The sequence below is a fragment of the Cygnus atratus genome, chromosome 26 (genome assembly GCF_013377495.2).
Source record: "Cygnus atratus isolate AKBS03 ecotype Queensland, Australia chromosome 26, CAtr_DNAZoo_HiC_assembly, whole genome shotgun sequence".
NCBI classification, from domain to species: Eukaryota; Metazoa; Chordata; class Aves; order Anseriformes; family Anatidae; genus Cygnus; species Cygnus atratus.
This window is the reverse complement of record NC_066387.1, coordinates 1,296,898-1,323,877: the sequence shown is the minus strand read 5'-3', so window position 1 is coordinate 1,323,877 and position 26,980 is coordinate 1,296,898. Positions and strand designations below refer to the sequence as shown.

At 45.1% G+C, this 26,980-nt stretch overlaps 2 protein-coding genes across 4 annotated transcripts in view; both read left to right on the top strand.

Moving 5' to 3' along the window:
• The first annotated feature begins 13 nt into the window (after window positions 1–13).
• MAU2 (MAU2 sister chromatid cohesion factor) lies at window positions 14–18,933 on the top strand. Its single transcript, XM_035569758.1, has 19 exons — window positions 14–477; window positions 565–582; window positions 799–864; window positions 1,547–1,642; window positions 3,289–3,383; window positions 3,945–3,972; window positions 4,448–4,603; window positions 5,009–5,155; window positions 5,590–5,680; window positions 6,350–6,453; window positions 7,463–7,540; window positions 8,122–8,187; window positions 8,500–8,583; window positions 9,583–9,632; window positions 9,878–9,955; window positions 10,414–10,525; window positions 11,133–11,223; window positions 12,961–13,088; window positions 14,426–18,933. Exons 1-19 carry the CDS (start codon window positions 28–30, stop codon window positions 14,498–14,500), a joined length of 2,013 nt encoding a protein of 670 aa, XP_035425651.1. The 5' UTR covers window positions 14–27; the 3' UTR covers window positions 14,501–18,933.
• Window positions 18,934–21,389: 2,456 nt separating this feature from the next.
• Window positions 21,390–26,980, top strand: part of GATAD2A (GATA zinc finger domain containing 2A) — a 64,049-nt gene continuing 58,458 nt past the window's right edge. For 2 of the 3 annotated variants that reach the window (XM_035569776.2, XM_035569760.2), the window contains exon 1: window positions 21,446–21,547. The gene's annotated coding sequence lies outside the window, so the exon portion shown is untranslated. Of the gene's footprint in view, window positions 21,548–23,689; window positions 23,815–24,382; window positions 24,483–26,980 lie in introns of all 3 variants that reach the window. The other variant, XM_035569764.2, reaches the window with a different exon arrangement.

Below are 26,980 nucleotides of genomic sequence, written 5' to 3'. Positions count from 1 at the left end.
CGGCCGTGTTGTCGCGGCGGCCCTGAGATGGCGGCGGTGGCGGCGGGCGCGGCGGCCGGGGCGGCCCCTCAGCAGCAGCCGCCTCCTCCTCAGCAGCAGCCGCAGCCGACGGCGGGAGGCCCCGGAGGCTCCGGGGAAGCGGGAGGAGGAGGCGGGGGGGGAGCTGGCGGCGGAGGAGGCGGCGGAGGAGGAGGGGGGGGAGCCGGGCCCGGCCCGGGGTCGGGGGCGGGCGGCGGAGGGGCCGGGCCCGGTGGCGGGGCCGGGGGGGAGTCGTGGTACCTGGCGCTGCTGGGCCTGGCCGAGCACTTCCGCACGTCCAGCCCGCCCAAGGTGCGGCTGTGCGTGCACTGCCTGCAGGCCGTGCTGCCCCGCAAGCCCCCGGCCCGCATGGAGGCCCGCACCCACCTGCAGCTCGGCTCCGTCCTCTACCACCACACCCGCAACGGCGACCAGGCCCGCGGGCACCTGGAGAAGGCGGTGAGCCCCCTGGGGAAGGGGACTTGGGGGGGGGGTCGGGGTCCTGTCAGCCAGGCTCGCGGACTAACCCGCTGTCTTCTCTTGCAGTGGTTGATATCCCAGCAAGTATCCTTTTCCCGGCCTGCAGCGAGGGATCTGCTGGAAGACGTCCCCGCAGAGACAGCCTGGCCCTGGGGATGGGGATTTTTAGCTGCTTGTAATCTGCTGCTGGGCTCGCGGGCCGCTTTCTTGCTGCTTCTGGTGTGTTGAGGAGTTTTGGATGCTGTAGCGTTGCTGTTTTCCAGCCGGTGTTTAACGTTCGCTTAACTCTGGTGCTGCTAGATCCCGCAGTTCGAAGACGTTAAATTTGAGGCAGCCAGCCTGCTGTCAGAGCTCTATTGTCAGGAGGTGAGTGCGCTGGGACAGGGTCACTCGTGGATCGTTCTGGGGCTGCAGGGCTGCGTTTGACTTCAGTGTCTTTGTTCCTGGAATAGCGCATAACTATTAATAAAGGGATTTATGAAGTTTTTAGAGGCCAGCTGCAGTATAAATACAACGTACTATAGCATAAGCCTGAAAGATTTTGTCTGGCTGATTGTAAAAGTTGGTGCTGCAATTGCAACGTGAGTCTTCCACAGCAGAAGAAGTATGGCCAAATGTTTTCTTTAGCCCTCATTGAGACAAAGACAGGGTGGAGGGGTGGAAATAGAAGGCTTTTATCAGGCTTCTGTCGTATTTATAGGCTTATTTTATTCTTTATCTTCGGAAAAGCCTTAACCGGTCTTTACTTTCCCTAAAGGAAATGTTTGGCTTTTCTTTCACATGCAGGAAAAAAAAAAAGGGACACAGGAGTAGCAGCCAAAGGAGTTAAATGGCTAATACTTTTGAGCAGACTTCGAGTCCGTTATTGTGTGGTCCTGCATGTTAAAACTTTGTTTGTGTTGCTTTTCGTGTTTTCAGGTTCCTAACCAGCGAGACTTTAATCGGGGATCAACACAGAATACGTCTTGTTTCAAAGTTACTGTTCCTAGTGATGGAAATTCCCAGTAGCCTGGTCTCTGGTTGACTCGGGTGTATGTTTCTGTTTCAGAATTCAGTGGACACAGCAAAACCTCTGTTACGCAAGGCCATTCAGATTTCACAGCAGACTCCGTACTGGCACTGTAGGCTGCTTTTCCAACTTGCAGTAAGTGATTTTGTGTTGCTAATCGTGTTACTGTGGCCGGTAAAACGGCTGGGAAACGTTACGTATTCTTCCTTAAAAGATCTCAGACACCTCTTTATTTTCTCTAACGTTGGCGTTAGTGGAGAGACAGAAGTTATGAAGCAGTGATGTGTTTGTAGAGTACCGGCTGGATCAAGGCCCGCTTTACCTGTTGATGACATGACAGATGGGAGAAGAAAGCTGGAAGGATCATTCTGTGGGCTCTATCTGTTAGCACAAAACTTTAGAGAGGAAACAAAATAAAGTAACACGGCTTGCATTATGCGTAAATGTTCTCATGAAGCTGTTGGAATTGGAGCTTGCCAGCCTCAAGTGTTGGTTTGATTATTTTCAGCCCCATCTAGTATCCAGAGCAGAATTGGGGTGGGAAAAGCAGCTGGTGCAAAGGCCTCCCAGCGATGTTCCTCTCCTATAATACCTTCTAAGTGTGGCTTAGTGGCACAGCTCAGACCACTGTTGCTTCTAGGAAAAAACTGGCCCATTTTGGAGTTCAAAGCATTTAATGTTTGCAGTAATCCTTATTTTAGCTGTGTAACTACCCTTTAAAACGCTGCTTCCCCTGAGTGTTTAGATGTGTTAGGACAGGAGGCTTATCCAGAAAGTTACCTGGTTGGTGGGAGGAGCCGATTATTGCTGAAGAACTCCTCTTTTTTTTTTTTTTTTTCCAGGTTATGCTTTTTCTCACCTCCTAAAGAACCTCCGGGTGTTTAACGCTAGAGTTGAGGGAGCTGATTGCTCTTTTATGGGTACTCTGTAGCAGAGATCTAGTTAGCAAGCAATTTTATCTTTGAAGACTGTCTTAATAGGCACCTGTACTTGTCTTTTACCCCTTCCCAATGAGCTTAAACAAGCAGACTAACTTCTTTGAAAAGGAATTGCGAGCTCCTTTGTGTAGTTTAGGAGCACTGAATTGTGCAGGGCCTTACTTTCCTATCGATTAAAGGACAAATGTTTACTTTGCAATGAGTTAATGCCTGAGTACTCACAAGAAGCTTAAGCATTTTTCTCAGTGCCTGTGCTGAATAGGATCCTTCCTCGAAGCTTGACATTCTTTGCTGATTTCTTTTCTGTCTGGTATTTCCTTTCCATCTTTTGCTTGACCACAGGGGGCTGTGCGTCTCATTACCTTGGTGCATGTTTTTCTACAGTTGTCTGGCTTGCTACCTGAGTCTGGAAAATGTACAAGAGCGGGAGGGAGGGAGAGGTGCTCCGGAGGCTGTGCCATCCTTTTCCCGTCACCTGCAACACACCTCGCAGACTTCCTCTGCTCCTCTTGCTACAGAACACGCTCTGTTGTGTAACTGTGCAAGTTATGCGTGAGCTTTTCCTGTCTGATCTGCACAAGCTCTCAATAAATTATAACAGCTTTGTATTGTGTGAAACCTGGCTGAGAAATTTTCTTTGAAATGTTACAGGCTTTTTCTGGAGAATGTGAGGTGTTCCTGGAAAATGAATCTAAAATCAGATGATACATTTAACGTGCCAGTTTAGCAGTTGTCACTTGCAAAGCACAGAAGTGCTTTATTTGCAATTATATTTGGAAAAAAAAATAGCTAACCAGGCTCACTAAGAAAATCCTGACCCTTTTTGTCCTTTTTTCATTTCAGCAACTACATACTCTCGAAAAAGACTTGGTATCTGCGTGTGACCTTCTCGGCGTTGGAGCAGAATATGCTCGGGTGGTAGGATCGGAGTATACCAGGTGAGTTTCACTGATGGTTTTGTTTTTTTTTCCCCTCCCATAAAAAAATTGGTTTGTTTTGCTTTTATTTAGTGGCGTTGTCTGTGATTGCTACGTGGGTTTTACAGACAGTATTTTTGAGTATTCTCTTAGAACTGAGAGTTTCTCCAGCTCTTTATTTTTTTGGAAAAACAAACAAAAACAATTAAGTCTATTAAGACTCTGCAGTGTGTTTTTTTTCAAACCGAACTGTGTTCATTGTCTTTATCAGCGAAAGGTTTCCCAGTAGCCTGGCTTCGGCCTTAGAAACTATTGTAACTGGAACTGTCCAAGGCTTAGAGAGACACCTCAAGGGGCTGGGATTTTGATTCCTGGTGCTGTGATTAGACTGTTCCATCGTTTAAATATGCTTTCTGAGGCAGGTTCCTTAATACTGTTTTTACTATTGCCCTCAAGAGGGAGAGTGGCAGATTTTTTTTCCCCCAAAGGTTTTTATTTGCACTTGTTATCTGGGTAACTTGGTTTTTTTTGTTTGGATTTTTTTTTTTTTTTGGATTATGACATTGTTTTGTTTAATTTCAGAGCACTGTTTCTGCTAAGCAAGGGAATGGTAAGTTGGATGTACTTTTAGAATTAACCGCTTACTTGTTCAACTAGTGTAATACAAATTAGAGTGTAACCTGCCTGAACATAAGCTGTTGGTTTTAAAGAGCAGGTAAACGTGCAGAATACCTTATATATTCTGTTTTGTTCAGTGAGCAAGTGCAGAATTAAAATATTCCTGAAAAAAGCCTTAAGTCTGCAGGTTTCTCTTGAAATTCTTACGGCTACTTTCCCCCACTGCCCTTTATAAACATGACAAATAGATGGGTTCTGGAAGGACAAAGAATAAGTGCAAGTTGTTGGTGCCCTTGTGATTAAGGATGAAAAATCTGATCGTGTGAAATGGTTGGTGTTCTTGCAAATAGATGTTTTTGAGTCTATTTTTAAAAAAAGTAATGTATCTACTTACCTGGGGCATAACTGTGGTTCTCTGAAGTGTTTAAACTGTTCAGCACAAAAGTTATTTTTATTTTAAATTACAGCTCCTTCTAATGGAACGGAAGCTGCAGGAGGTGCACCCTCTCCTTACCCTGTGTGGACAGATAGTTGAAAATTGGCAAGGAAACCCCATCCAGAAAGAGTCGTTACGCGTGTTCTTCTTAGTCCTGCAGGTCACGCATTACCTGGATGCTGGGCAGGTGCGTGCAGAGGGGGAGGACTGGACAGAGATGACCTCAGAAGCAGCAATACTTCTGATTCTGGGGGATTTTTGTTGCGACGCCTGAGTGGTGAAATGACATCCTTTCCTTCTCACCTGAGGAAAGGCTTACTTTGGTATGCTTGTAACCACGGTGGCCACAGTTCTTTCTCTGTGACATTAGTGGGGATAACAGGCTTTGTGTATTGTTTTGAAAGATGTTTTGTGCATCTGATTGTTGTTAATGCTGGAACTCCCTGTTTTGTCATGCTAGTGTAGTGATTTATGCAATAGCTCCGTTCACGAACGTGGAGGTTATTTATTGCCTGGCAAGTTTTCTCCACTAAGTAAATGTTCGTGCATCTGGGCTGCAGCAGCTCTGTCTGAAGTGAATCATCTTTTGCAGGTGAAAAGTGTGAAACCATGTCTGAAACAGCTCCAGCAGTGCATTCAGACCATATCCACGCTGCACGATGATGAAATTCTGCCCAGCAACCCCGCTGATCTCTTCCACTGGCTACCCAAGGAACACATGTGTGTGCTTGTCTACTTGGTGAGCAGCTCTTTTTTACTTAATGTATTGCTAATTAATGGGAAATTGGTTAAAAATGGCCTAGAGCCAGCAGTGATAGATTCTGCAGACCATATGCTGCTTTACATAACACTGACAGTTTAATTCTGCCACAGCATCTGTGAGAATATTGCTTTCAGCGATGTCAGGGTTTGAAGAGACAGTGCAAGAAGTCTGGAAGCTGGAATATAACTTTATTAATATCCAAGCCAAATAACTCTACTTCGTACAAGTTGATTTGATTCGTGACTTCACATTCCTGAAACTAATTACCCCGCTTCTTGAATTTGAATTTGTTCCTAATTGATGTCAAAATTCAGTTTAAAAAGACTGGTAGCAGAGGAGTTGTGTGAATGCCCAGACTTTTCCTCACTGCTAAGAAAACTTACTGTAATCTTTCCTGTGTTCTCCGGCAGGTGACAGTGATGCATTCCATGCAAGCAGGGTACCTGGAGAAGGCTCAGAAGTACACAGACAAAGCACTAATGCAGCTAGAGAAGCTAAAAAGTAAGGATAAGGATTATAATGTAGCTGATGTCTAAGATTCCTTTATTTGTTCCTAACTTAAATTTTAGAAAAGAAGAATTCGGGAACCCTATTTAGCTCACAAGGACAGCCGGCTATTGGTCTGTTCATACTGCATCTAAGAACTTTGTTGTGTTTTATATCTTTATTTATTTACTTTGATTTTTGAATTACTTTGATTTTTGAATACAAAAATAGAATTTTGGGGTGGTTTATTCTTGTAAATTGAGCTGTAAACGCGTGCATTTTCTTGCTGCATTTCTCATTGTCCGTATCTTTGGTTATCCAATTTTTTTGCTTCTCTAAACCGAGCACATTTTCCTGATAATTTTTCCTTAGCTGGTGTTCAGACTCCCATTCCTGACAGTTCAGGAACTGATGTGTTGTTGTTGTTGTTAATTGGTTTGGCTGAACCTGTGCCATCCTTGCAATGGCACGTGGAAGACGAGGTGGGTGGTACGCGGACTCTTCTGACCCTAGAGGGTCCAGCCAAAGACGTTGCACTAGATTTGCACAAACGAGTCTTTGTGCTGAGGTCTTGCTGAACCACCTGCGATTCAAGAAGCAGGCTGGGTGCAGTAGAGGCTGCGTGGTGAGGATGTTCGTATTGTCTTCACTTCACTTCCTGAGTTACCTTTGTTCCCTCTTCAGTGTTGGACTGCAGTCCTATCCTGTCATCCTTCCAAGTTATTTTGTTGGAACACATTATCATGTGTCGGCTCGTCACGGGACACAAAGCCACAGCATTGCAGGAGGTAAAAATGGGGTTTGACCGTTTTCCTAGTTGTGGATGTGTGCAGTGATAATTTAAAAATTTTAGTTTCGAGGAAGATTCTTGGGTTCAGATGGGGATTTCAGCAGTGCTGAGCTACTGACAGGTATGGTCAGGCCTGATGGTGCCATGGAATTAGCCTCCTCTTAAATTATTTGGTTTAAGAACATTTTGGAGTTGCTCGTGGAGTCAACAGGAATTGACGAGTGGCTAAAACTGGCACCTTCTTCCTGACTGTGGTTGGCAATCTGACCCTGGTATCTTTTCCCTTTCCCTCAGGTTCTTCACTGAGAGTGGCTCTTAACTCTTTCCCCTTTTATTTCCTCTTAGTGTTCCAAGTGTCCAAGTGTTTCTCTGCTTTTAAGGCTCCCTGACTTTCTGTCCTTCCTTCCTCTTGGGGGAAGGAAGGAGGGGTTCAGTGTTCTCTAATGTGAGAACAAATTGCATGTTTTTTTTCCTATTCTCCCAGGCATTTTTAATTCCTGTTTGTCCACCCCTTATTTATAGGATATATGGCTGCATCATCTCAACCTCTTTTGTCAGTCTTCACATGAATGTACTCTGGGGGGTAATTAGCCAGTTAAAGGAGTAGTCGTTGGTTCTGGCTCATAAAACTCATCACAAGCACATAGCCTTCAGAAGATTTGGATTCTGGTTTTTCTGTTTCGTGCCAACTCAGATTCTGAGCGTTTCAGAACAGATCTGTTACTTCGTTTGCAGGTGGTGCCACCATATGGTAGAGCTGCTGCAAAGCAAATAATTCAAAACCGGTTCTAGTGTGCGTCTGTGTGGGAGGAACGTGCATGGAGCAGTGTGTGTTCGTCAGCTTGAAGCATGTCTAGCCTCTGCTTTTACCTAAGAGTGTGACTAATGATTCTGGAACCAATCACTGAAGCATATCGAATGACATGTATGATGCAGTCAGATGGATAGAGGGCAGAAATCAAAATGGAGAGGAGAAATCTTAAAGATGTATTATTCTTTTCCAACAGATTTCCCAAGTCTGTCAGCTCTGCCAGCAGTCTCCCAGATTGTTCTCTAATCACGCTGCCCAGCTGCACACTCTATTAGTAAGTGTCTATGATTAGTAGTAAACTCTTTGTAGGGCTGTACCCAAGACTTACTGAACAGTCACCAGTAACTAACGAGATCACAGTGATGCAGACAGCAAAATTTCCTGCTGAGCAATAGGGTCTGCTGTACTGATTGCCTGTCCTGCTGTGGGGGCTCACAGCCAGCGTTGCGGTCAAAGTCTTAAATCCCCTTTAGAATAGGTGACCTGTGGCATGATAATTAGTACACAGCATAAACACACAGGATTTGTACTGTGTGCGTTTGAGGCAGTGTGTTTGGGTACTGGGGAAGGGGAAGAATTAAGCATTACTATTTGAGTATTAGAAGAAATTAAGTTTTTATTTACATATACAGCAATGGGGCTTTTTTTTTTTAACAGGATTATAGTGTTTGGAAGCAGTTTGTATAGAAATTGCTGTTTTTTCCCAGAACCGAGCAAAACTAAGATTTATTGGTTAACTTTTTTTTCTTGCTAATATCCTAAGATTTCTGTGGTTTTGTGCATGCCTTCCTTCTTAGCATTCTGGGCTTGTTATAATTGTTATATATTATCTTAGAAATGTCATGTCTTCTACAGGGGCTCTACTGCATTTCTGTTAACTGCATGGACAATGCAGAAGCACAGTTTACTACAGCACTGAGGGTAAGATTTTCTTCCCGAAATATTTACTGTGGTGGTTCAGTGTGAAGTTGGGCTTGTTGCAGTTTTGTGGGTCACTGAGTTGAGGTTGGAAGAGAAATCTGGAGACTGACTATATTAGTTGCATGAGTCCAGGTTTTTCTTTGCTGAACACAACTCAGATCGGGAGGATTTATTAATAGCCAAATATCAGACACTAAATCTGTTTTTTTTTTTTGTCTCTGTGTATATATTAAAGGAGAAGATGGGGTGAACTAATTCTGGGTTAGATGCTGGAGCATTTTGACTGTACTATTGGTGTGTTGTTTATTTCAGCTCACTACACACCAAGAGTTGTGGGCGTTTATTGTGACAAACTTAGCCAGCGTGTACATCAGGGAAGGCAACCGGCATCAAGAGGTAAGCTGCTTGCTGGTTTCTGGCTGTAGTTTTAAAAGTCAGAACTCTCTCGGAGAGAGAGAGATACTACTGTGCTTGGGTTATTCTTTTTCTGGGCATTTTTGCAGAATAGTGCCTTGTCTGGCAGTCAAGCAACTCCATAATCAGGTTAGTGTCAAGTAATAGTAGAGAGCTGGTGGTATCGGCTGGAATAGCTGCAAACCACCAAAGCTGAGCATTCTGGATCGTACATGGAATTCTCTACAGCACTGGGAAGGAAAGCTTCCAGTTCCCAATGCAGAGTGTGTGGTTAACGCTGTCATTTTGACTCATTCAGCCTCTTTGCTTCGGTTTCCATCTTAAGGGTTTTATTAGATTACATAAAACCAAGTAAGATTTAGCTAAACATTTATCCAGAAATAGGTATATGCATCGTGTGTGTTCCTTTTTATTCAGCAGTGTGCCAGAAGCAATACTAATACAAAAATACAGCTGCCTGCAGTCTTCCAGGGATGTGTTTGATCCCTCTGTAGTAATTTTTTGGAGATGTGTTTGCAAGTCTCTTGTGAAGAAGCTATAAATGAACTTCTTCATCAAGCACGCAGCACTTACTATTATTTTTGCCTCCTAAGCTTTTTAACGAAGCTTTTTTGTTTGTCTTTTCCTTAGTTGATTTCTGGTTTTGATTAAATAACTAATCTGTTACAACATTTGTATCTTGAGCAGCACAGTTAAATGACCACTAAAAATTTTCATTACTATTTTATAGCAACTTCTGTGAAGTTTAAGAAAGTGTATTCTGCGTAAAACTATTTTAGGGCCAAAATGGACATGATAACCTGTAGCATTGGAATGTTTGTGCTACGATTTAACCAATACAAAGTAAACTTCAGTGCATTTGTAGTGACTTGGACCATTCTGATTTGATATGCGCTTCTCATAAGAACACTTGCTGTCGATACCAGAAGCCTGTATATGTTAGAAGCACTGATTATCTTTCTTTCCCCTCTCATTTTGTAGCTTTACAGCTTATTGGAAAGGATAAATCCAGACCATAATTTTCCTGTGAGGTGAGAGTTCCAGAAACTATTTGCATGCTGATGTCGCATTGGTGATGGCAATACTGGATTTGTCTCAGGCTTTTTACAAAGAAAACAAAATAATCAACTTCTTTTCAAGGCAGAAGTTCTGACCAGGCATTAAAAGTAATGTTTTGTGTGGAGATTTGATTATTAGGCAAATTCCTAGAAACCTGTCTGTAATGCATTTAATCGCTGTACAATGCCTGGATTTCAACGCGTTGCTTTGTTCGTAGCTCTCACTGTCTTCGAGCAGCAGCTTTCTACATCCGAGGTCTGTTCTCCTTCTTTCAAGGAAGATACAATGAGGCAAAGTGAGTATGAATTGGTGCACTTGGAAGGTGGGGAAAAAAAAGGAGAAACTAAATCAAGCTTTTAAAATAAAAAGGAAAACCCAGAGGCCTTGCTTTCAAACCTCCTGGATCTCCCTGTGGATTTAGTCAACCTCCTGTTTCACTTAGGGCAAATACCACGAAACTGTTTGTTTTAGATCTCTTTGCTTCCGAATAATAATAATCCTGGTGCGGTGTTCTGCAGTGGCACATCTGAAACAAAAGCTTTTCAGAGGAGGATCTGTATTGTAGTCATTTTCGCTAAATGAAAGGTGAGGTTTGGGAATGAAGTGCTTTGTTTAAGGTCACCTGCAGCACACATTTATTCCTGAGCGCTAATATTTGCTGACTGGATTAACTTGGTTCTTAATGATGCTTCTTACGTATTGGAGGGAAAGTCGAGTTTTTAAAACACTTTATTTTTTGTTCTGTTTTGGTAGACGATTTTTGCGAGAGACACTGAAAATGTCAAATGCAGAAGATTTGAATCGATTAACAGCGTGTTCTCTAGTACTTCTGGGTCATATATTCTATGTGTTAGGGAATCACAGGGTAAGCGAGCCTTCACTATGTCTGGTATTACTATGTAAGTGTTTGACTTGTGATTTGTCAAAGAAAATCAGGACTCTTCCTGAAATTAATCTCATTTCAAGAACGCTTGTGTATTGGTATCCCATGGAAAGCTGGCAGCTTATTGACTTACATAATTCTGCAGCTGCAATTTGCACATTTAATAATACTTTTAAACAAAGTAGTAGTGTTTGGAGTCTATTGTAGAAGCGTGTGTTTCTATAATGCCTGAAATCACTTGAAAAAAGGAGCAGATAAAAGACAAGTAACATCATTCAACTGGATTGTTTGGAAGGAATTGTGGGTACAGACTCTTCTGAATTCTCATCATATGCCAGAACGCATGAAATATTTCTATTATTTTGCACAACGTCAAGACCATAATTCCTAGGACAGAGCAAAATTCCAGACAGATATAGATGATGTAGTTGGGTTATTGTCCCATTAAGTGTTTCAACTAGTTTGCTGGAACACAGCAGCAGTTAAATTAGGTAAATTTTCTGTCACAAATTGCACATCTCCTATGTATTATATATTTGCAAGGGGGAAAAAAAATACACGTTTTATGTTGATATCTGCTCTTCACCAGGAAAGTAATAATATGGTAGTGCCAGCCATGCAGCTTGCAAGCAAGATACCAGATATGTCTGTGCAGCTGTGGTCTTCAGCTCTGTTGAGAGGTAAGTTGGGAAAAGGTCTTGCACTTAAAATAAGTGGCAAAGAACCCGTTGCTACTAACTGGTGGTTCACTAAGGGGATGTATGCGAACTCCAGCGCTCACTGAGGACACTAAATGGTGCGTGGATTTCCGAAATACTAATAGGAGTGCAAGAAGCTTTTTATTCTTTGAGTTATTGATCTTCAGCCCCATCAGCATCCTGTTTGGTGCAGCGCTGGCGCTGCTGTGACGTACTCCAGTCGCTTTTTGCTGTGGGCTGTAAGGCTCTTGGGGCGAGAGGCCCTGCGGAGCTCCTGCATCGCTGTGAGTGGCGTGGGGCAGCAGGCCGTTTCCCCTGCTGTGGCTGGATGGCAGCTTGCAATATCGAGACCTGAAGTGGTGACCGTTTGGAAAGGGTTTCCCATTCACGTCCGTGCAGCGTCCATTCTGCTGCTGCTGTGCTTTGCTTTGAATGCAGTTCCAGCTGTAGTAAACATTTGATTAGGTTTTGCTCCTGTGTGGGGGCTTTAATAAATACAAGAGGCTATTATATCGCTTTATATATAAATATTGTTTAATCTGACTTACATAGGCCCCAGGATGCTTTGTTCAAATATTGACTAGCTTCTTGGCAGACCGTCAACTTTAATGCTGCAATTGATTTGCTTTCGCTAGAAAATAAAGCAGTAACTCTACCCTTTTTCCAAGAACTTACCCCGCAGCTTCAATTCATATTAAATTGTCATGTTTACTATAAGCATGGTGCCGTGCATTGAGTTCTGCTTTGCTGCTGCCTTTGCTATAAAACTGCTTCTAGGCAATTGAAATAACTTTTCTCACTCATTTCAGTGCGGTAGTTCACATCCAAAACATGCCAATAATACCATGAAGAACGTGCTGTAGATGAAACAGTATCCCTTGTTCAGCTGTTGTTGCCTCCTCTCGTATCCAGTAGCCTGCAAAGAGTGAGAGAGAGGCCTCATTTCCATTCTGCTTTGATTTTTCTAAAGGTTTCTCTATAGAACTAGTTACCTTCTTTTTTGAAGAAAAGGTGCTTGATCAGAAATAACAAAATACCAACACATGTTCTTCGATAGGAGGTGCAGTGTCTCAACCCCTTCCACACTATACTGCTTATAATTTGTAGCTGAAATTGTGATGCTCAGCAGGTTACCAGTCTTAAATCTGATTGGGCTAATACCTCTGAGTAAACCTCGCAGAAAAAAAAGACACTAGGATCAGCTTTCAGTGTATGCAAAGTGGCAAGCTTCTGAATTCCCCCGAAAGAAAGGTTTCAGTTTAAAAAAAAAAAAAAAAAAAATGTTCCTTGACCTCTGAAACCCATGTGGTCGCATCGCAGATCTGTGGTGAGAAACTCGTGAGTCTCTCTTGTTCCCACTAGATGGTGCTAGAAACTAAAAAGACAATGCAAACAGCTCAGGGGCTTTCATTGGAGTGAGTTTTTTTCCTTTTAGAACTATTATGGTGTTATTTTTAAGGATTGGAAAGTAAAATAACACCAAATCCTGCAGTGTGTACTGCCAGTACTACTGGAATAAGGAAGGTTTCATGTTCTCCATATGCCCCTGCTTCTCTTAAAAGGGAGTTTTTGTTCTGAAATGAGATGAGGTTGGTATATTGGCTGTTTAAATTCATTCATTAAATGTAGGGAACAGTCTTTTCGGATAAGAGAGCAGATCAGTTGAAAACAGGTATGAACAGTGCTTTCTGGTGAGCAGACGATGCTCTTGTCTTTCAGACCTGAACAAAGCCTGTGGAAATGCAATGGATGCACATGAGGCAGCGCAGATGCATCAAAACTTCTCACAGCAGCTCCTCCAGGACCACATCGAAGCATGCAGTCTTCCAGAACACAATTTAATCACGGTAAGGGATCTTCATCTTTCAGTTAATGAGTGTTCATAAGGCAAAACAATGTGCTTTGCTTTCCTTTAGTATTCCTGTGAGGTCTTGTGTTTCCTAAAAATATTTTGTTGGTACTCCAGAACTATGTATTTATTGTTTAGTGGTTTTGGAGCAGGTAGCCACTTCATTTTGGTGACAACTGTTACTTTTGAAAGAAATTTACTATGTACTCGGGTTTAATTTTATTGTTCAGATCACCCAATCAACCTTGTTATGGGGAATGCTTTGTTGTACACTACCAGAAGTACAGTTTCTATTGATATTTCAGCCTTTATGAGTTTTCTCCATATCTATAAATCTAAATTTCCAGTTAATACGATATTTGATATCTGTATAGCTATTACCTTAAGGTGTAACTTTTTGTGGACTTCAAATATTGATGTTCTTCCTGTCAGAAACTTTCAACATTGTTTAAAAAATGCTGAATGCTTTTCTACACTGGAATCCAGCAAGGGTCTAAGATAACTTACTGTTTTAGAGTGAAATAATGGCCAAATGTGAATTCAAGATGCAAGGAAACTTGACATCTTTTTCCCAACATTTACTTTTTGGGAGAAGAAAGGGGAAAAGAAGGCCGACAGGAAGAAGCAAATTGCTGGCTTTGGTCACAAAGGGATCCTGAGACTCGTGGGTTTTTGTGATGTGGCCCATGTTGGGAGATGCCCACGGCCAGATGCCTGGGGGCCAGGCACAGAAACCTGAGGCTCCAGCCTCCGCAGTCTTTGCTTGCCATTGCTGGTTACGCATAATCCACGCTAAATTAAATATATGGAGGGGGAAGAAGATTAAAAACAAACATTAAATCTGCCCATTTCAGAAGGTTTTGATAAGTCTGAGAGGAAAATATTTTAGCGATGAAATAGGTGAGAACCAGAGGCTTTACTCCCTCTGGAAACACTGCGGCTGCAGTGTAGTCCCGGCTCACACAGACACATCTAAATTTAGGTGCATCCTTTGTGCAAGTCACGGTTTCCCCTGTTGGGACTGTCAGACTTCACCTGCAAGAGCAGGAAATGCTTTCACTTGATTGCCATTCACCCTGGATTCCTCATGGCAGTCAGCTAGGTTTGGAATGATGGGCATGTGGAGTGGCTGCAGTTCAAAAGAAATACCATCGCAGGGAACTCCACGTGTGCGAAACAAAGTCAAACCTGACCCTCAACTTCTTGTCCTGAAATCTTTAATTATCTCGAGGTAGTGAATGTCTGTATGGCGAGCTCCTTCCTCTGGCATCGCTGCCATTCCTCCTCTCCCCGGGTAGAGGCTGTAGGATTTTCATGCTGTTTGTTATCTTTCAGTGGACAGATGGACCACCTCCTGTACAGTTCCAGGCACAGAACGGACCCACCACCAGCCTGGCCAGTCTCCTGTGAAACAGAATAACTATCAGGACAGTGTGTTTAAAAAGAAACAAGCAAAAAAAAGCCAAAAAAAAAGGAGAAAAATTCATTGCAAAATCTTTTCTTCAAAGAAAAGGCAGCAAATTCCTCTTCTAGTGAGGGCCTTGTAGGAAACGGATTGCATAAAGACAACGTACATTTCATAGACTTGCAAAGTGAGAAGGGCATTTTAAGCTGCTTTTACATAATATGTGTGAATATACAGCTAGTGTGTATATATCTACTGGTTTTAATCTGCTTTCCTCTTACTGAGAATTAAGGTTTAGTCCAAAGGACACTTGTTCCTTAAATTGTTAGATACTTGCTTTTTAAAAATTGTCACAGCAAATGAAGAGGACTTGCACAGTTTGGAATACCAGTTGTATTCTAAATATTTAAACCTTCCCTGAAGTATGATGCATGCCAGTTTTAATGTTTTCTATGCCCTTCCACTCCTGGGAACAATGGGATTAAATCATGATTGATTGTAGGGTGCCCTAAAGTTCTAAATTTAGCTTCTGAGGTAATATTCTTTCCTCTTCATTGTGTGCAAGTCATTGCCAGTGCTGTTTGTAGCCTTGCAGTGAAGGTAACGCTGAGGTCGGTGAGATCTGAGGTCTGACGGACGGGGTGTTTGCAGCCAGGGGTGAGTTACGTTCCTCGGGGTGGCCTCTGCAGGCTGAGCAGAGCAGGCTTGCACTGTCACCAGAGGAGCCGATTCCATGGCCTGGATTCATGAGTCTGTGACAGTATGTGCCACCACTTTGTCCCCATGAGGGTCTCTTCCTTCTTTCTCCCTGCACTGTTGATGCCCAGTCCCCCCAGGGTAAGGCAGAACCACAGCTCTCTCCGTCTCTGCTACTTCGTAGTGATTTGTACAAAAGGAGGAAATTTCTCCTCCTCCTGTCTAGGCCAAGCAACTGGGAAGCAGCATTTTGCATCTGTACTGCAGCCTCACCAAGGCAAGGCGGCATCTGTGCCTTAATGATTTTCACAAACAATTGAAGTGAGAGTTAAACTAGGTGGTTAAAAGCCAGATCCGATAGAAGCAAGAGGCTTACGATAAAAATTAAACTCTAGTCTTGCACTTGGCAAAACCGTACATTTCCAAAGCTTTTTTTGCTAGTGTTCCTGGTTTATCGCAGTTTTTTTGAACTCTTCATCTGTTTGGGCTCCCTGGATTTGCCTGTGCTTCTGCAGCTGTCCTGAAACAGGAGAGGCACGGCCCAAATTTGTTCTGTAGGAAGCAGCACAGGAGTTGTTAATTCCACAAAGCACCGGCAGCTTTATAGCAAGGATCTGTGCCGGTCCGTTGTAGTGTGATGTAAAGCTTGCAAGGCTCATGGGGTCAAATAAAGGTGTTTTGCTCTCTTCATAGCTCTGCATATTTATCTCCCAATTTTAAAAGGGAAGGGGAAAGGAATCTGCTAGACAAGTTCCTTTTGTAGGGCTTTGTGTGATTGCTTTTTTTTTTTTTTTTGAGAGAGAGAAGGAGAATATTTTCAAGGAAATATTTGACCCCTCAAACATTTAGAATTTATGGTAGAAACAGTACTGTGAAACCTGTATTTAATGGTCATTCTTTTTGAAGGCCTCGTCAGTCACCTGTCTAACAACAGCTCACACAGACACCTGCATTTTATAATTTGAACCCCTCAGTTTTAACCACTGACTGATATAAAAGGGACAAGTTCTTGTCCAAGTACCAAAACAAAATTTTATGCTTCCTCTATCAGACATGTGATAGTGGTTTAGCTCCTGTTCTCAGTTACTCTTGCAGAAGCCGTGTGTCCTTTAGGCCTTGATAAATTTCCAACAGAGAAAACACGACCTCAGTATTGGTGTAGGGAGAGAATATTATTAGGGTTGCAAGAAGAAAGCTCAACGCCATTTTAAAGTCTCACGTATTCCCTAAAAACTCCCCCCAAAAAAGGGAAGCTGTGAGGTCTGTTACTGTCCAGGGTAGTTGGAGATAGCAGGTACAGGCAGAATCCATGTGGGTAGGATCTATTTTGTGTCGCTTGCGTTTGTCGAGACGGAGCATCCCGTGTCTGCCAGACAGGTTGAGTACAGGTCCTGTGCCCTCGGACCCTGCCGGTGTGGCCCAGCTTGCAGGTGAGAGGAGGTCGATCCAGGCTCGCTCCACCGCCCGTCTGGGGCAGCTGCGCTGAGATGGAACAATTCCATAAGCTAGCCAGCTGTCACGGGCTTGGATTTTGGTGGGGAATGGTCAGGTTAATTCCACCTCAGGAATATTGATGCCACATGGACTTTAGGTCTTTATTTTATTTATGTGTGGGAAGTAGTATCTCTCTTTGGCTGTTCCCTTTACTGAATACTCTCAGTAAGTCACTTGGGTTGCAAGAAGTCCGTGCCTGTTTTAAGCACCTAAATGCAACGGTGGTTTTATCAACAGTGCTCCTAGCAGCTGAGGAATGACTACTAACTGAAAAAGATAGTCCCCGTGTACTTTAAAATTTGCCAGTCCCATCCAGATAATATAGATTTTTTTTTTCTTGTCATCCAATCTGAGGCTGATGTTTAGCTGATACATATCGATGGCAACTATAATGATTTACTTCACATGTTGGCCAAAAAAGCGCTGCTCCTATAAGGCGGTATTTAAAATTTAAAAAAAATATTAACTCTGGAGAGCTGTGGTTTGAGCTGAATTTAAGTAAAGCATTTGCAGCAAGCAAGATATCCACCAGTGCCTGTGCAGGCAGCTGCATCTCCTGAGCTTTCCTTCGAGCTCTGGGAGCTGCGTTGCCCAGGACTGTGTTACGGGAGGGTGTTTGCAGTGGCAATTTTCTGGCTCCTCGTTGTGCAAACTAGGCTGCTTTGTAGTTCAAATCCCTTGCCGGTCTGTTCTCAGGAGGGAAGGAAGTACTTGAGGGAAAGGCTGCCTGCTCGCTTCTGATGTAAGTACGCTCAGGTTTTCAACGGGAACCACTAGCCAAGTGTGGTAGCTGAACTTGGAATGTCAGGAAGAAGAACCTGGGCTTTCCCGGTGCGCGATGAGCCAGCTTCACCTGGGCTTTCCTTCCGTGCAGAGTGGCACCCGGCCGCGGGGGCTGAGCCGAGGCATTGACCCACAGCCCTGCGGAGCTCAGAACTCAGCTCCACCTCCAAAGTCCTCTTCCCATCACAGAACTTCAAAAATCATGTAAATTTGAAAATAACTTGGTGATTTTCTATCTCTGAAATTCAATGTACATTTGTTACAATGTACAGTGCTTTTTAACTACACTTGTATATTAAATTATTTAATAGTTTTTGCTTTTCAGTATCTTTTGTATGTAGCAGAGATTTAAACAAGGACCTCATAACTGAAGTTCTTCCTAATTTTTGAATGCGTATGTAAAGTTGAACAGAAAACTAGAAGTTTACAGTTTACAATGTTCTGTTAAGTGCTTGGTCTGTCTAACTTGATTTGAACAACATATTTCTAATCTTTCTTGTCCGATCATTCTCTATGAAAACAAACATGAAGTCTTTTATGAACTTCTAAAAAAAAATTATTCTTCTAAAGATGTAATTTAGAAAACTGTACAGTTTTTTCTCTAGTATTTTTAAATGAGTAGCGAGAACTTAAAACAGAAGCATCTAATCACTGTTTTGTAGATAGTGTAAAAACTTATATATGTATAGAGAATGCAGTCTGAAGAACAGTGTTTGCCTGTTGTGTTTCATTTCCTACAGTATGACCATCAGAAAGGCCCATGTACACAGGAAATTGGGTCAATTTGGGGGTTGGGGGATTTAAAAACAAAAAGGGAAAAAAAAAGACTTCATCTCCTGTCATCCCATACGTGCACTCAGTGACACCATGAGCAGAACTTGACAAAATATTAGGGCCTTAAGTTGTTACGCTGCCTGTAGACACATGGGGTACAACTTATTCCGTGTTGCTCCACCACTTTGATTTTTCTCAGTTTTCCAATTTGCCAGAAAGTAAAATTATGATTGAAAGGGTACTGTGATGTCCCATTTTACTTTACTGACCTCTCCAAATCATGCCGAATGAACCTGTTTCCTTAGTGTATGGCAGTTCTGGCCACAGGGGTGAGAACTGCTGAGCGAGAGGAAGCCCAGCCGGTAGTTTAGGCTGTGCAGAACACTTGGAGAAATCAGGATGAAATAACACCTGTCTGTGCTCTTCTACTGTCTGTCTTAGCAAGTGTATTTAATTGTTTCCTGCAGTGAACTTTTAAATGTTATGTCAGGTTTGTACAATGTATTGTTAAGTGTTTGTAGTTCTCCATAAGTAGCAGGATGTGTACCTTCTGCCAGTGCTCCTTTCCGAAGCTGTAAATACAGTAACTCGTGTAATGGGATGGAACCGGGGGCATTCGTTTCTGCCTTTGTTTCCTCTCGTTTTCTATATTAGAAGAATTTTTAAATAAAGTTTAATTTTACTTCTTCTAGCAGCTTGTAGAACACTAATTCCTTAAGTTGATCTGCCGGCAGTCCTGCCTACGAAGGATGCGTTTCATGTGGCGGCAGGGACGTATCGAGGGCAAGTTCGAGGCGCTGCCGGCCGCGGAGGGCAGGAGGCCGCGGGCCGCGTGTGCTAGTCGGTGCATGACGAGCAGGCTACCTGGGGAGGTGGTGGGCAGGGAGCCACGGGGCCCGCAGCTGGCATGCCTGTGCCGTGGGCGAGGGCTCCTGCCCTGGAAGGAGAACCAGAATTTCCTGACTGGGAACGTCCGCCTGACTCCTCGCCTCAGCAGTGCTGGAGAAGCGGCTGAGGGTGGCGAGGAGCTTGCTTTAGGGACTGCTGGGACCCTGGCACACGTCTAGTTTAAAACAAGACTCCTCTGGATTTGTTCAACACCTGGGATTATTATTATTTATTTTTTTTTTAATTTGGTGTAGGACAGAAGTATTTCTCACTGCAGTCAGGAAGGATACTGGCTATGCTTGATCTTCACAGATATGATCTGGTTTACACAAAGATTGCTTTTTGTCTCTTTTTTCCCAAATTTAAATGTTTCTGGCAGGTACTTTTACATTTAGAGGTTAAATTTAAAAGGAAGAAGATGCTGTACTGATTTGGCTGCAAGTGAAACTTTGAAGAAACTAAAAAATTTTAGAACTTACTGCATACCGTCTCCAAAACATTATCTGAGCTGCTAAGCTAGTGCCTTAATTTCATCCTAGGAGCAAGAGTAGGTTTTGTTCCAACAAGTTACTCTCTTTGTGAAAATTTTAACCCAAGTGACAGCCTTGGGGAAAAAAAATATTGACAGGTTTCTGCAAATAACTTCACCTAGCTGCTGGGTGATAGAATCTATCTTGTGCTAGACCTGCCCTAAAACTCTGCTGGTGACACAGCGAGGTAAATGGAGATACACATCTGTGTGTTACTGGTGGATTAAAGCATCGCTTCAGAAGGATCCCATCCTTAGTGCTTCACCATAAAGTTTTGAATGGCCTGAGGTGAAGCCAGGAGCTGTTGGTGCTTTGTAAGTCATCAACCAGAGCAAGAACTGGTTGTGAGCTCTGCTATTAACCCTTCACCATGTGTAACTAAAGGGGGTTGTAAAGGGTGGAGGAAGGTACTTTCTAACAAAAGTTGTACTCGGGCTTTTAAAAAGGATATTGAACACAATAGAAATTGTGAAGCTCTAGAGTGGAAAACAGCTAGAAAAAGCTGAGTACGTTGGAATTTTCCTACCATGGTGAATACAGGATGTGTTCCAGGAGCAGGTACTGGGTGAAGTGATGAGATGTGGATTCTAGTTCTGGTTCTACTGCTCTTTTCTTGTAAAAGCTCGCCTTCTGCTTTCACTTCCCCACTTCAGTAAGTGGGAAGTATACTGACCTATGCTTATTGAATTTACAGATTATGAATGAAAATAATTATTTTTTTTACACTTTTGAAACAAGCACCTAAATAACCTGACATAAACAGACATCCAGCCCTACTAGCTACCTCAATTGTTTGTGGAAAACACCCGATGGAAAACTGGTGCTGGAATTACGAATAACGTGACAGGAACTGTGCTTTATTTCCCCCTGGTTATAAGCTTGCTTCACCCACGATTTTATTCTCCCTTTTTCGAAGCACAAGCTGGCTTGCAGGTGTGTAGAAGCACCGAGTAGCAAGTCCTGAAGGGTTAACAGGGCCCCTGTGAGGAGGGCTGCGCGGGGGTTGGCTAATTAACGCCCCTCTGAGGAGAGCCGCGGGGGTTAATTAGCGGCCCCGCCGGAGGTGTGGCGGCGGCGGCGGGGAAACGCCGGAGCACCCCTGCCCTAGATCGGGGAAGGAAGCGGGGCTGAGTCACCGCGGCCCCCGCCGCCCCTATCCGCGGCCCCAGCCCGGCCTGCGCGGGCGGATAAGGGCGGCCGCGGCCCCTCCCCTCCCCGCGGGCAGCCCGGCCCTCAGGCGGCCCCGCTCCCCGGGGGCGGCCGGCCCCGCGCCTCACGGCCCGGCCCCGCCCCCTCCGCGCTCATTGGTTCGCGTTCCCCACCCGCCGCGCGCGGCGTGAAGCCGATTGGCCCTCCCGCTTGCCAATCATCGCGCCGCCCCGCCTCTTTTCCTCACAGCTTAGAACAGGGGGGCGGGCCGAAAGTGGGCTCTAACTAACGATTGGCTGGCGGGCTCGGCAAGCGCCGCTTTTCATTGGGCGCCGAGTAAAAAAAAAAAAAAAAAAAAGGAAAAAAAAACACCGCCCACTCCCCAGAGCCGGAGGCGGGGCGAGCGGAGCTTGGCCAAATCTGCCTAGCAACCGGCGGGTGGGCGGGAAAGGCGGCCGCCCCGGGAGTCCCGCGCCGCCGGCGGCGCGCGGCGGGGGAGGGGGGCGGTGAGGGAGGAGGAGGAGGAGGAGGAGGACGAGGAGGAGGAGGAGGAGGAGGAGGAGGAGGGAGGGAGGGAGGGAGGCGGGGTCTCCCTGCGCGCGCAGCCCCCTCCTCCCTCCCTCCCTCCCTCCTCCTGTCAGTGGCCACCTGAGGGAGCCGCCTCCCCTCCCCCCACGGCCCCAGTCCGGCCCGGGCCCCGCTGAGGAGGAGGAGGCGGCTCCGAGGGGGCTGAGGAGAGTGAGTGACAGCGCCCCCCCCCCCCCCCCCGCGGCACGGGGTGGGGGGGCGAGGAGGGAGCCCGGGGGGGGGGGGGGGCGATAAGGGGCGGGGGGGGGCGCCCCGAGGGGACCCCGGGGGCTGAGGTGGTGAGGGGGAGGGGGGAGGGGAGAGGAGCCGGGGGGGAGGGGAGCGCCCTGAGGGGGCGTGGGGGGGGGGAGGGGAAGGGGGGGGGCGGTTGAAGGCCCCCCCCCCGGGGTTGAGGGGGGAGGGGAGGGCCCGGAGGCCTCTGGGGGATTGGCCCCGGGGTTGGGGGGGGGGGAGGGGAAATTAAAAAAAAATAATAATAAAATAAAAGGTGGGCAGGGAAGAGCGCGGCCGGGGAGCTGCCCGCTAGTACGGGGGGGGGGGAAGCAGCTCCTGGAGCCCCCCCGGGCAGGAGCGGGGCCACTGGGGGCGGAGGGGAAGGGCAGGGCCGGCGGGGAGGGAAGGGAAGGCGGGGAGGGGAGAGCAAGGGAAGGGAGAAGAGGGCAAGGACCGGGGGGGGGGGGGGGGGAAGGTGCCCGGAGCCCCCTCAGGAGGAAAGTGGCGCCCCGGGACGGGATGGGACGGAGTTGGGGGGGCCCCAGAGGCTGGGTGCCCCCTGAGGGGAGCGGGGTGAGGGGAGCGGCGCGAGGCGGCCCCCGGAGGGGACCTGCCGAGCAGGAACAAAAAAGCTGGTTGCTTGCTGGAGGGTGCCAGATGGGTTGAATTCGCGACAGGACTTAAGATGGAGGTGTTTGGTGGGGCTGATGCCAAAGGCGAGTACTTCTGCCCGGGTTTCGGGATGTGCGGAGGTTACGGGTGCGGGAACGAGGCTCGTTTTCACGGGTCTGAAAGCCCCAGCGTCGCGTTCGCCTCTATAACTCAATTACTTTCTTTTTCTGGCAGCGTTTCATCTCTGTACTACTTTGGGGGGGGGTTTAGTTTGTACGCGAGACGAGCTCTATTCAAATAAAGTTATATCCTGTCTGTGGTCTACCACCTTCTCCTCACCCCCAGCTATCTGCCATGTTTCACAGAACCTGTATAGATGGCTTTTTAAAAATCTAATTCATTATTAATTTTCTATCCCTTTTGCCACTTTTTTCTGTCTTTGTGATAAGTGTGGTGAAAAGCTAGAGAGAGAAGAAGGAGCGTGCATAGGAGCTGCGTACACTGTGGCAGTTGCTGTAGGTAAAATAGTTGTCAGTTTAAGTATTGAGAAGTAACTAACTTCACAAATTCTGACTCTTCAGAGCGTTTTAGCAGCGTATTCCAAACAAGAAAAAAATTGTAAGGCACGAAAAAGCTTTTCTCTCTGCTCTAATTTGAGAAGGACACTGAAATATAATGACTAAACAACTTAGACGTTGCTGATATTTGTTTGAACTAGTGGAATACAAAGCACTAGTAAGTGCAAAGAAAATCATGCAAAGTGCTGCAGCGTTTCTCATGACTGTCCCAAGCACAAAGTTTTAAGGAAGAAAACACGTATTTGTAGCAGGCAGGCTTCTCGTAAATTGAGCTTTTAGATGGAGCTTCTCCTCTCAGCCTGAGTGGTACAGATGATTTCTTCTTTTTCTGAAGACTTTTTCAAGAGTTTAATGACACGTGTTATACAAACCTGAGTACGCGCACTGTTCAAACAGTGACTAAATCTCCCAGAGAGTAAAACAGATGATGTTATCACGCAAGCAGAACTGAAATTATGTCTGTGTGCCAGTGGTCCCTATATCCCGCTGTCCAATGGGCTACTCTGTGCAGCAAGCAAAATGCCGCAGGCTATTTCATGGCTCCCAGTTGGCTTCATTTTAAACATCCTAATTTCCTGTTGCCGTGAGCAATTCCAGAGGGTCTTGCAGGAAGAAACTTGTCTATAAGCAATGAGTTGGGGACTGCAAAACCCCAACTTTTGTTTAAAAAGAAAAGCAAACGAACATACTAACTTTTGAAAGCTACTTCAAGAATGGGAACGAGCTCTCATCCCAGGTTAATTATCCGGTTTCCATCATAACAGGCTGAGTGCTTCAAGGATTGTGCACAAGAGGCAGCCCCATAGAATGTTAACCTCCTTATTGCAGCAAAAAGAATACAAAGTCATTACTAGATTAAGCTATAACTGAATGTCTCTCGTCTCAATAGAGTTCAGCTGTTTGGACCAGAGAGAGATTGCCTGCTTGTGGCCCTAATATCTTCAGCTTGAATTTAAGGAGCCCGCTGAGCCTGGAGAAACTGGCTTGTGCGTTGTTGCAGTTTCCCAAAGGCAGGTAGGGAATTAAAAACAGTGGTGACTTTACTCAGCGGGTCACAGCCACATCTTTATGAGCACTCCCGGGGGAACAGGAGACAACCCTCACACATTTCCCTGTAGGAGCCCAGCGCTGTGGGAGGAGGACCTGAAGCTTTTGTACTGCCAAGGCCCATACAAACTGGATTAAAATCACACAAAGTGAATTAAAAATGCCCACATTTCAAAACTCCCGGCCTGCTCGCATCCCCTTGAGGAACTGAGGAACGTGTCCCCATGAGGAACTGAGCAGTGTCCGTGGGCCACTACTTTGGTGTGAAATATCTCTGTGGCTCTCTTGCTTAGAGAAAAAACACTTTGAGAAGATGTATGAAAAATATTTCCCTTGTCCGGCTAGTTGGTCGTGTCCTCCATTCCTTGCAGAATGCTAGGCTTCAATCTCATCTACATTTCTGGGCTGACTCAGAGTACCCAATTTCACAATTTTGGTCTGCAACCAAAAATATCAGTGGATGTTGCAGCCAAAGAACAATGAGGGAAGACACCCTAAAGAATACCCCTTTGCTGACTAATTCCCTTTTCTGCAGAGCAAGGTGGTGTGTGCGTTTTTGGAAACCTGACCAGTGCTGTTTCTTGCCCAGGTTTGAAAACTGAAGGCATTTGAGCTGTTGTACCGTGTGCGCACAGGTAGGCTGGCTGTTGAGCATCAGAGTCTTAGATGCCGGGGGTCATAGCATAATAAATGTTGTATTTTTACCGAAGCAAAATAAATCACACCAACCAAGTCCATTGACCCATCTTAATCCCAGGAGAGCATACTCCTCTAGGAGTAGGAGGGTTAGAGGAGAGAGCTCCAAAGTTGGCATTCAGAGAAAGACAAGAATTCCCATTGCAGGACAGAACCTTCCCTGCCTGCTCACTTGAGTTGTTACTTTTAATCAAATAGGTCTCTAGATTTGCAAAATAAGCAAATTATATTAGCTGTGAAGGGTACTCGCTTGGAACACGCCATTTCCCTAGAAGCAGATACTTGGACACACTTGCCACGTGTGAGTTGCCCCCTCTTTGTCAGAGTTTCATTGTCCAGCAATCTACTCACATGTTAGATTCTGTTGCTTAGCTCAGACCCGGTCCTTGCTAAAGTGAATAATTAGGGTGTTAGTAACAAGGTGAGATACTGGAATACCTGCAGCATTTGCTTTTGGGTTGCCTGCCATTGTAAACCAGTGCATTTATGCTCATGGAGCTACCAGAGCTATTTTCAGGGTTTATCCATCTTTTTACTGTTCTTTCTGCAGCCCATAGCAACTTTCTCTTTGCCAGAAAAACTCTTTTATCTTCAAACCCACCAGCCCTTATTAATAGTCTCTTATTAGTTCTTTAATTTTCTGCCACTGAACCCACTTACCCAGCTGACGAGGGAGTTCCAAGGAGGATGGAGAACGTGAGAGGTGGGTGGTCGGTGTTTGGTGACAGACCCCAACCCACCAGCTTCATGCTGGGGACATTTTCTGACAGACCCAGGGCATGACTGCCAGTAGAAAATCAAGTTGTTGCTTTTTTCTAGCTATTAGATTTCACATTTTTTCCCAGTGTACTTGCATGTAATTACTGATACTTTATAAACATTGTATTTTTAATTTATAGAAAGCATCTCCCTAGCCCGTGGGGAGCCCAAGTGTAGTTGCCTTGGTTCCCCTGCGCAGAGCAGTTAAACTCTCCCTCAACAACTGATTTATATAACTGAAATAGCTAGGGAAGTGAGAAATTTCCTTCCTCTTAGGATACAATGCCAAGGATGTCAAATCTCTAGAGAGCCTGATGATAAGAATTGGGCTGTCCTTTTCTGCAGTTATTAAACAAGTAAATGATTATTCGTCAGAGCACTGAAACTGTGGGATGCGGCTCTGTGGCAGTTCCTCTCCTGCTCGGTTGCAGGCACCCCTGCAGGTCCCAGGCAAGGCTGGGTGAGTGGGCGATGGAGGAGAGGCTTCCTTCCCAAAGGGGAGCAAAGGGAGCTGCAGGTTTGGGTGAACTAGAAGCGATTTTTCCTGAGCCATCTCTTGGCAAAGCACTGGGAACGGCACGTAACCAGTAGGATCTTCTGATGGCTGTGCGGGGTCTCCCCCTCGGTCTCTTCTCAGTACCTGGCTTTGTCATCCAGGACAAATTTCAGCTCGGAAGACAGCATTCCCAAAGCCCATTGACCCAGCCAAGCGTTCTCTGCTTTCTGAACTATCGTGTTCCTCTTGAACAGCCTCTATGCTCTGACTTAAAGGCTGGGGGGAAACTGCACGTGGAATTTGTGGTGTACACTTACACCATGAGAGTCTGTTGGAAGAACCCCCTGGTCTTGCCCTTCCAACACAAGCAGCACGTTAGCTTCGGTGAGGGTGCGCACAGCAAGCAAGGCAAAGGAGCGCGCTGACATTTCCAGTTGAGGACTTGGTAAACTCTAAGCAAGCACCAGGAACAGGAGCTGCTTTATGAATCCCTTTGCCTTGAAATCTACCTGAAAAAAAATAAGAGCAGTAATGACTGATCCCATCAATCCTAAATTTAGAAATGAATCTAATTTCTAAGCCTTGCTTTTCAGCAGGAAAGCAGGTTATGGAACTGACCTGGTACAGTTCTGTTGGGGGAAGAGAGGGAATTAGCAGTGGGTTAGGGGAGAAGACTGGCATTTTTTACAAGCTGATAATAAACATCTTATTACCAGAAGGAACAATGTTAATAAATGCTTACAGTAAACATGGTGTAAGACTTGGATAATCCTTCTGAAAATAGAGAGGTTTTCCTACTCCGATAACAATCCAGTCACCTTGATGGAGATCAGCAAAACCTTGCAAGGCTTTTTTAGACTTTGGCTTTACATCAGTGTGCCCATGATTGCCTGTGACATAACTGGATGGTGAGGCTTTGCTGGCACCTTGCAAATACACATTGAGTCCTTGGCAGCAACAGGTAACAAAAGGCTCAAAGCATTCATCTTTAAAAAATTACGAGTTACAGCAAACCAACAGCAGGTTGACCTGTCGAACTTCTGTTCACCTCTGAAAGGTTAAAAGAAAGTTGTTTGAGAGGCACAGATAAATTTCTTGTTTGGCCTTGACGTGCTACAAATTTTAATAAAGTTAATTATAATCAAGGTGATGATTTTGTAGCGGGATGGCACAGGTGGCTTT

Excerpts from the sequence above, each read along its gene's own strand:
- MAU2 (XM_035569758.1), top strand. The coding sequence starts at position 28 with ATGGCGGCGGTGGCGGCGGGCGCGGCGGCCGGGGCGGCCCCTCAGCAG. Across the intron at positions 6,454-7,462 it reads AAGCCACAGCATTGCAGGAG|ATTTCCCAAGTCTGTCAGCT; the intron begins GTAAAAATGGGG and ends CTTTTCCAACAG. Across the intron at positions 9,956-10,413 it reads GGAAGATACAATGAGGCAAA|ACGATTTTTGCGAGAGACAC; the intron begins GTGAGTATGAAT and ends CTGTTTTGGTAG.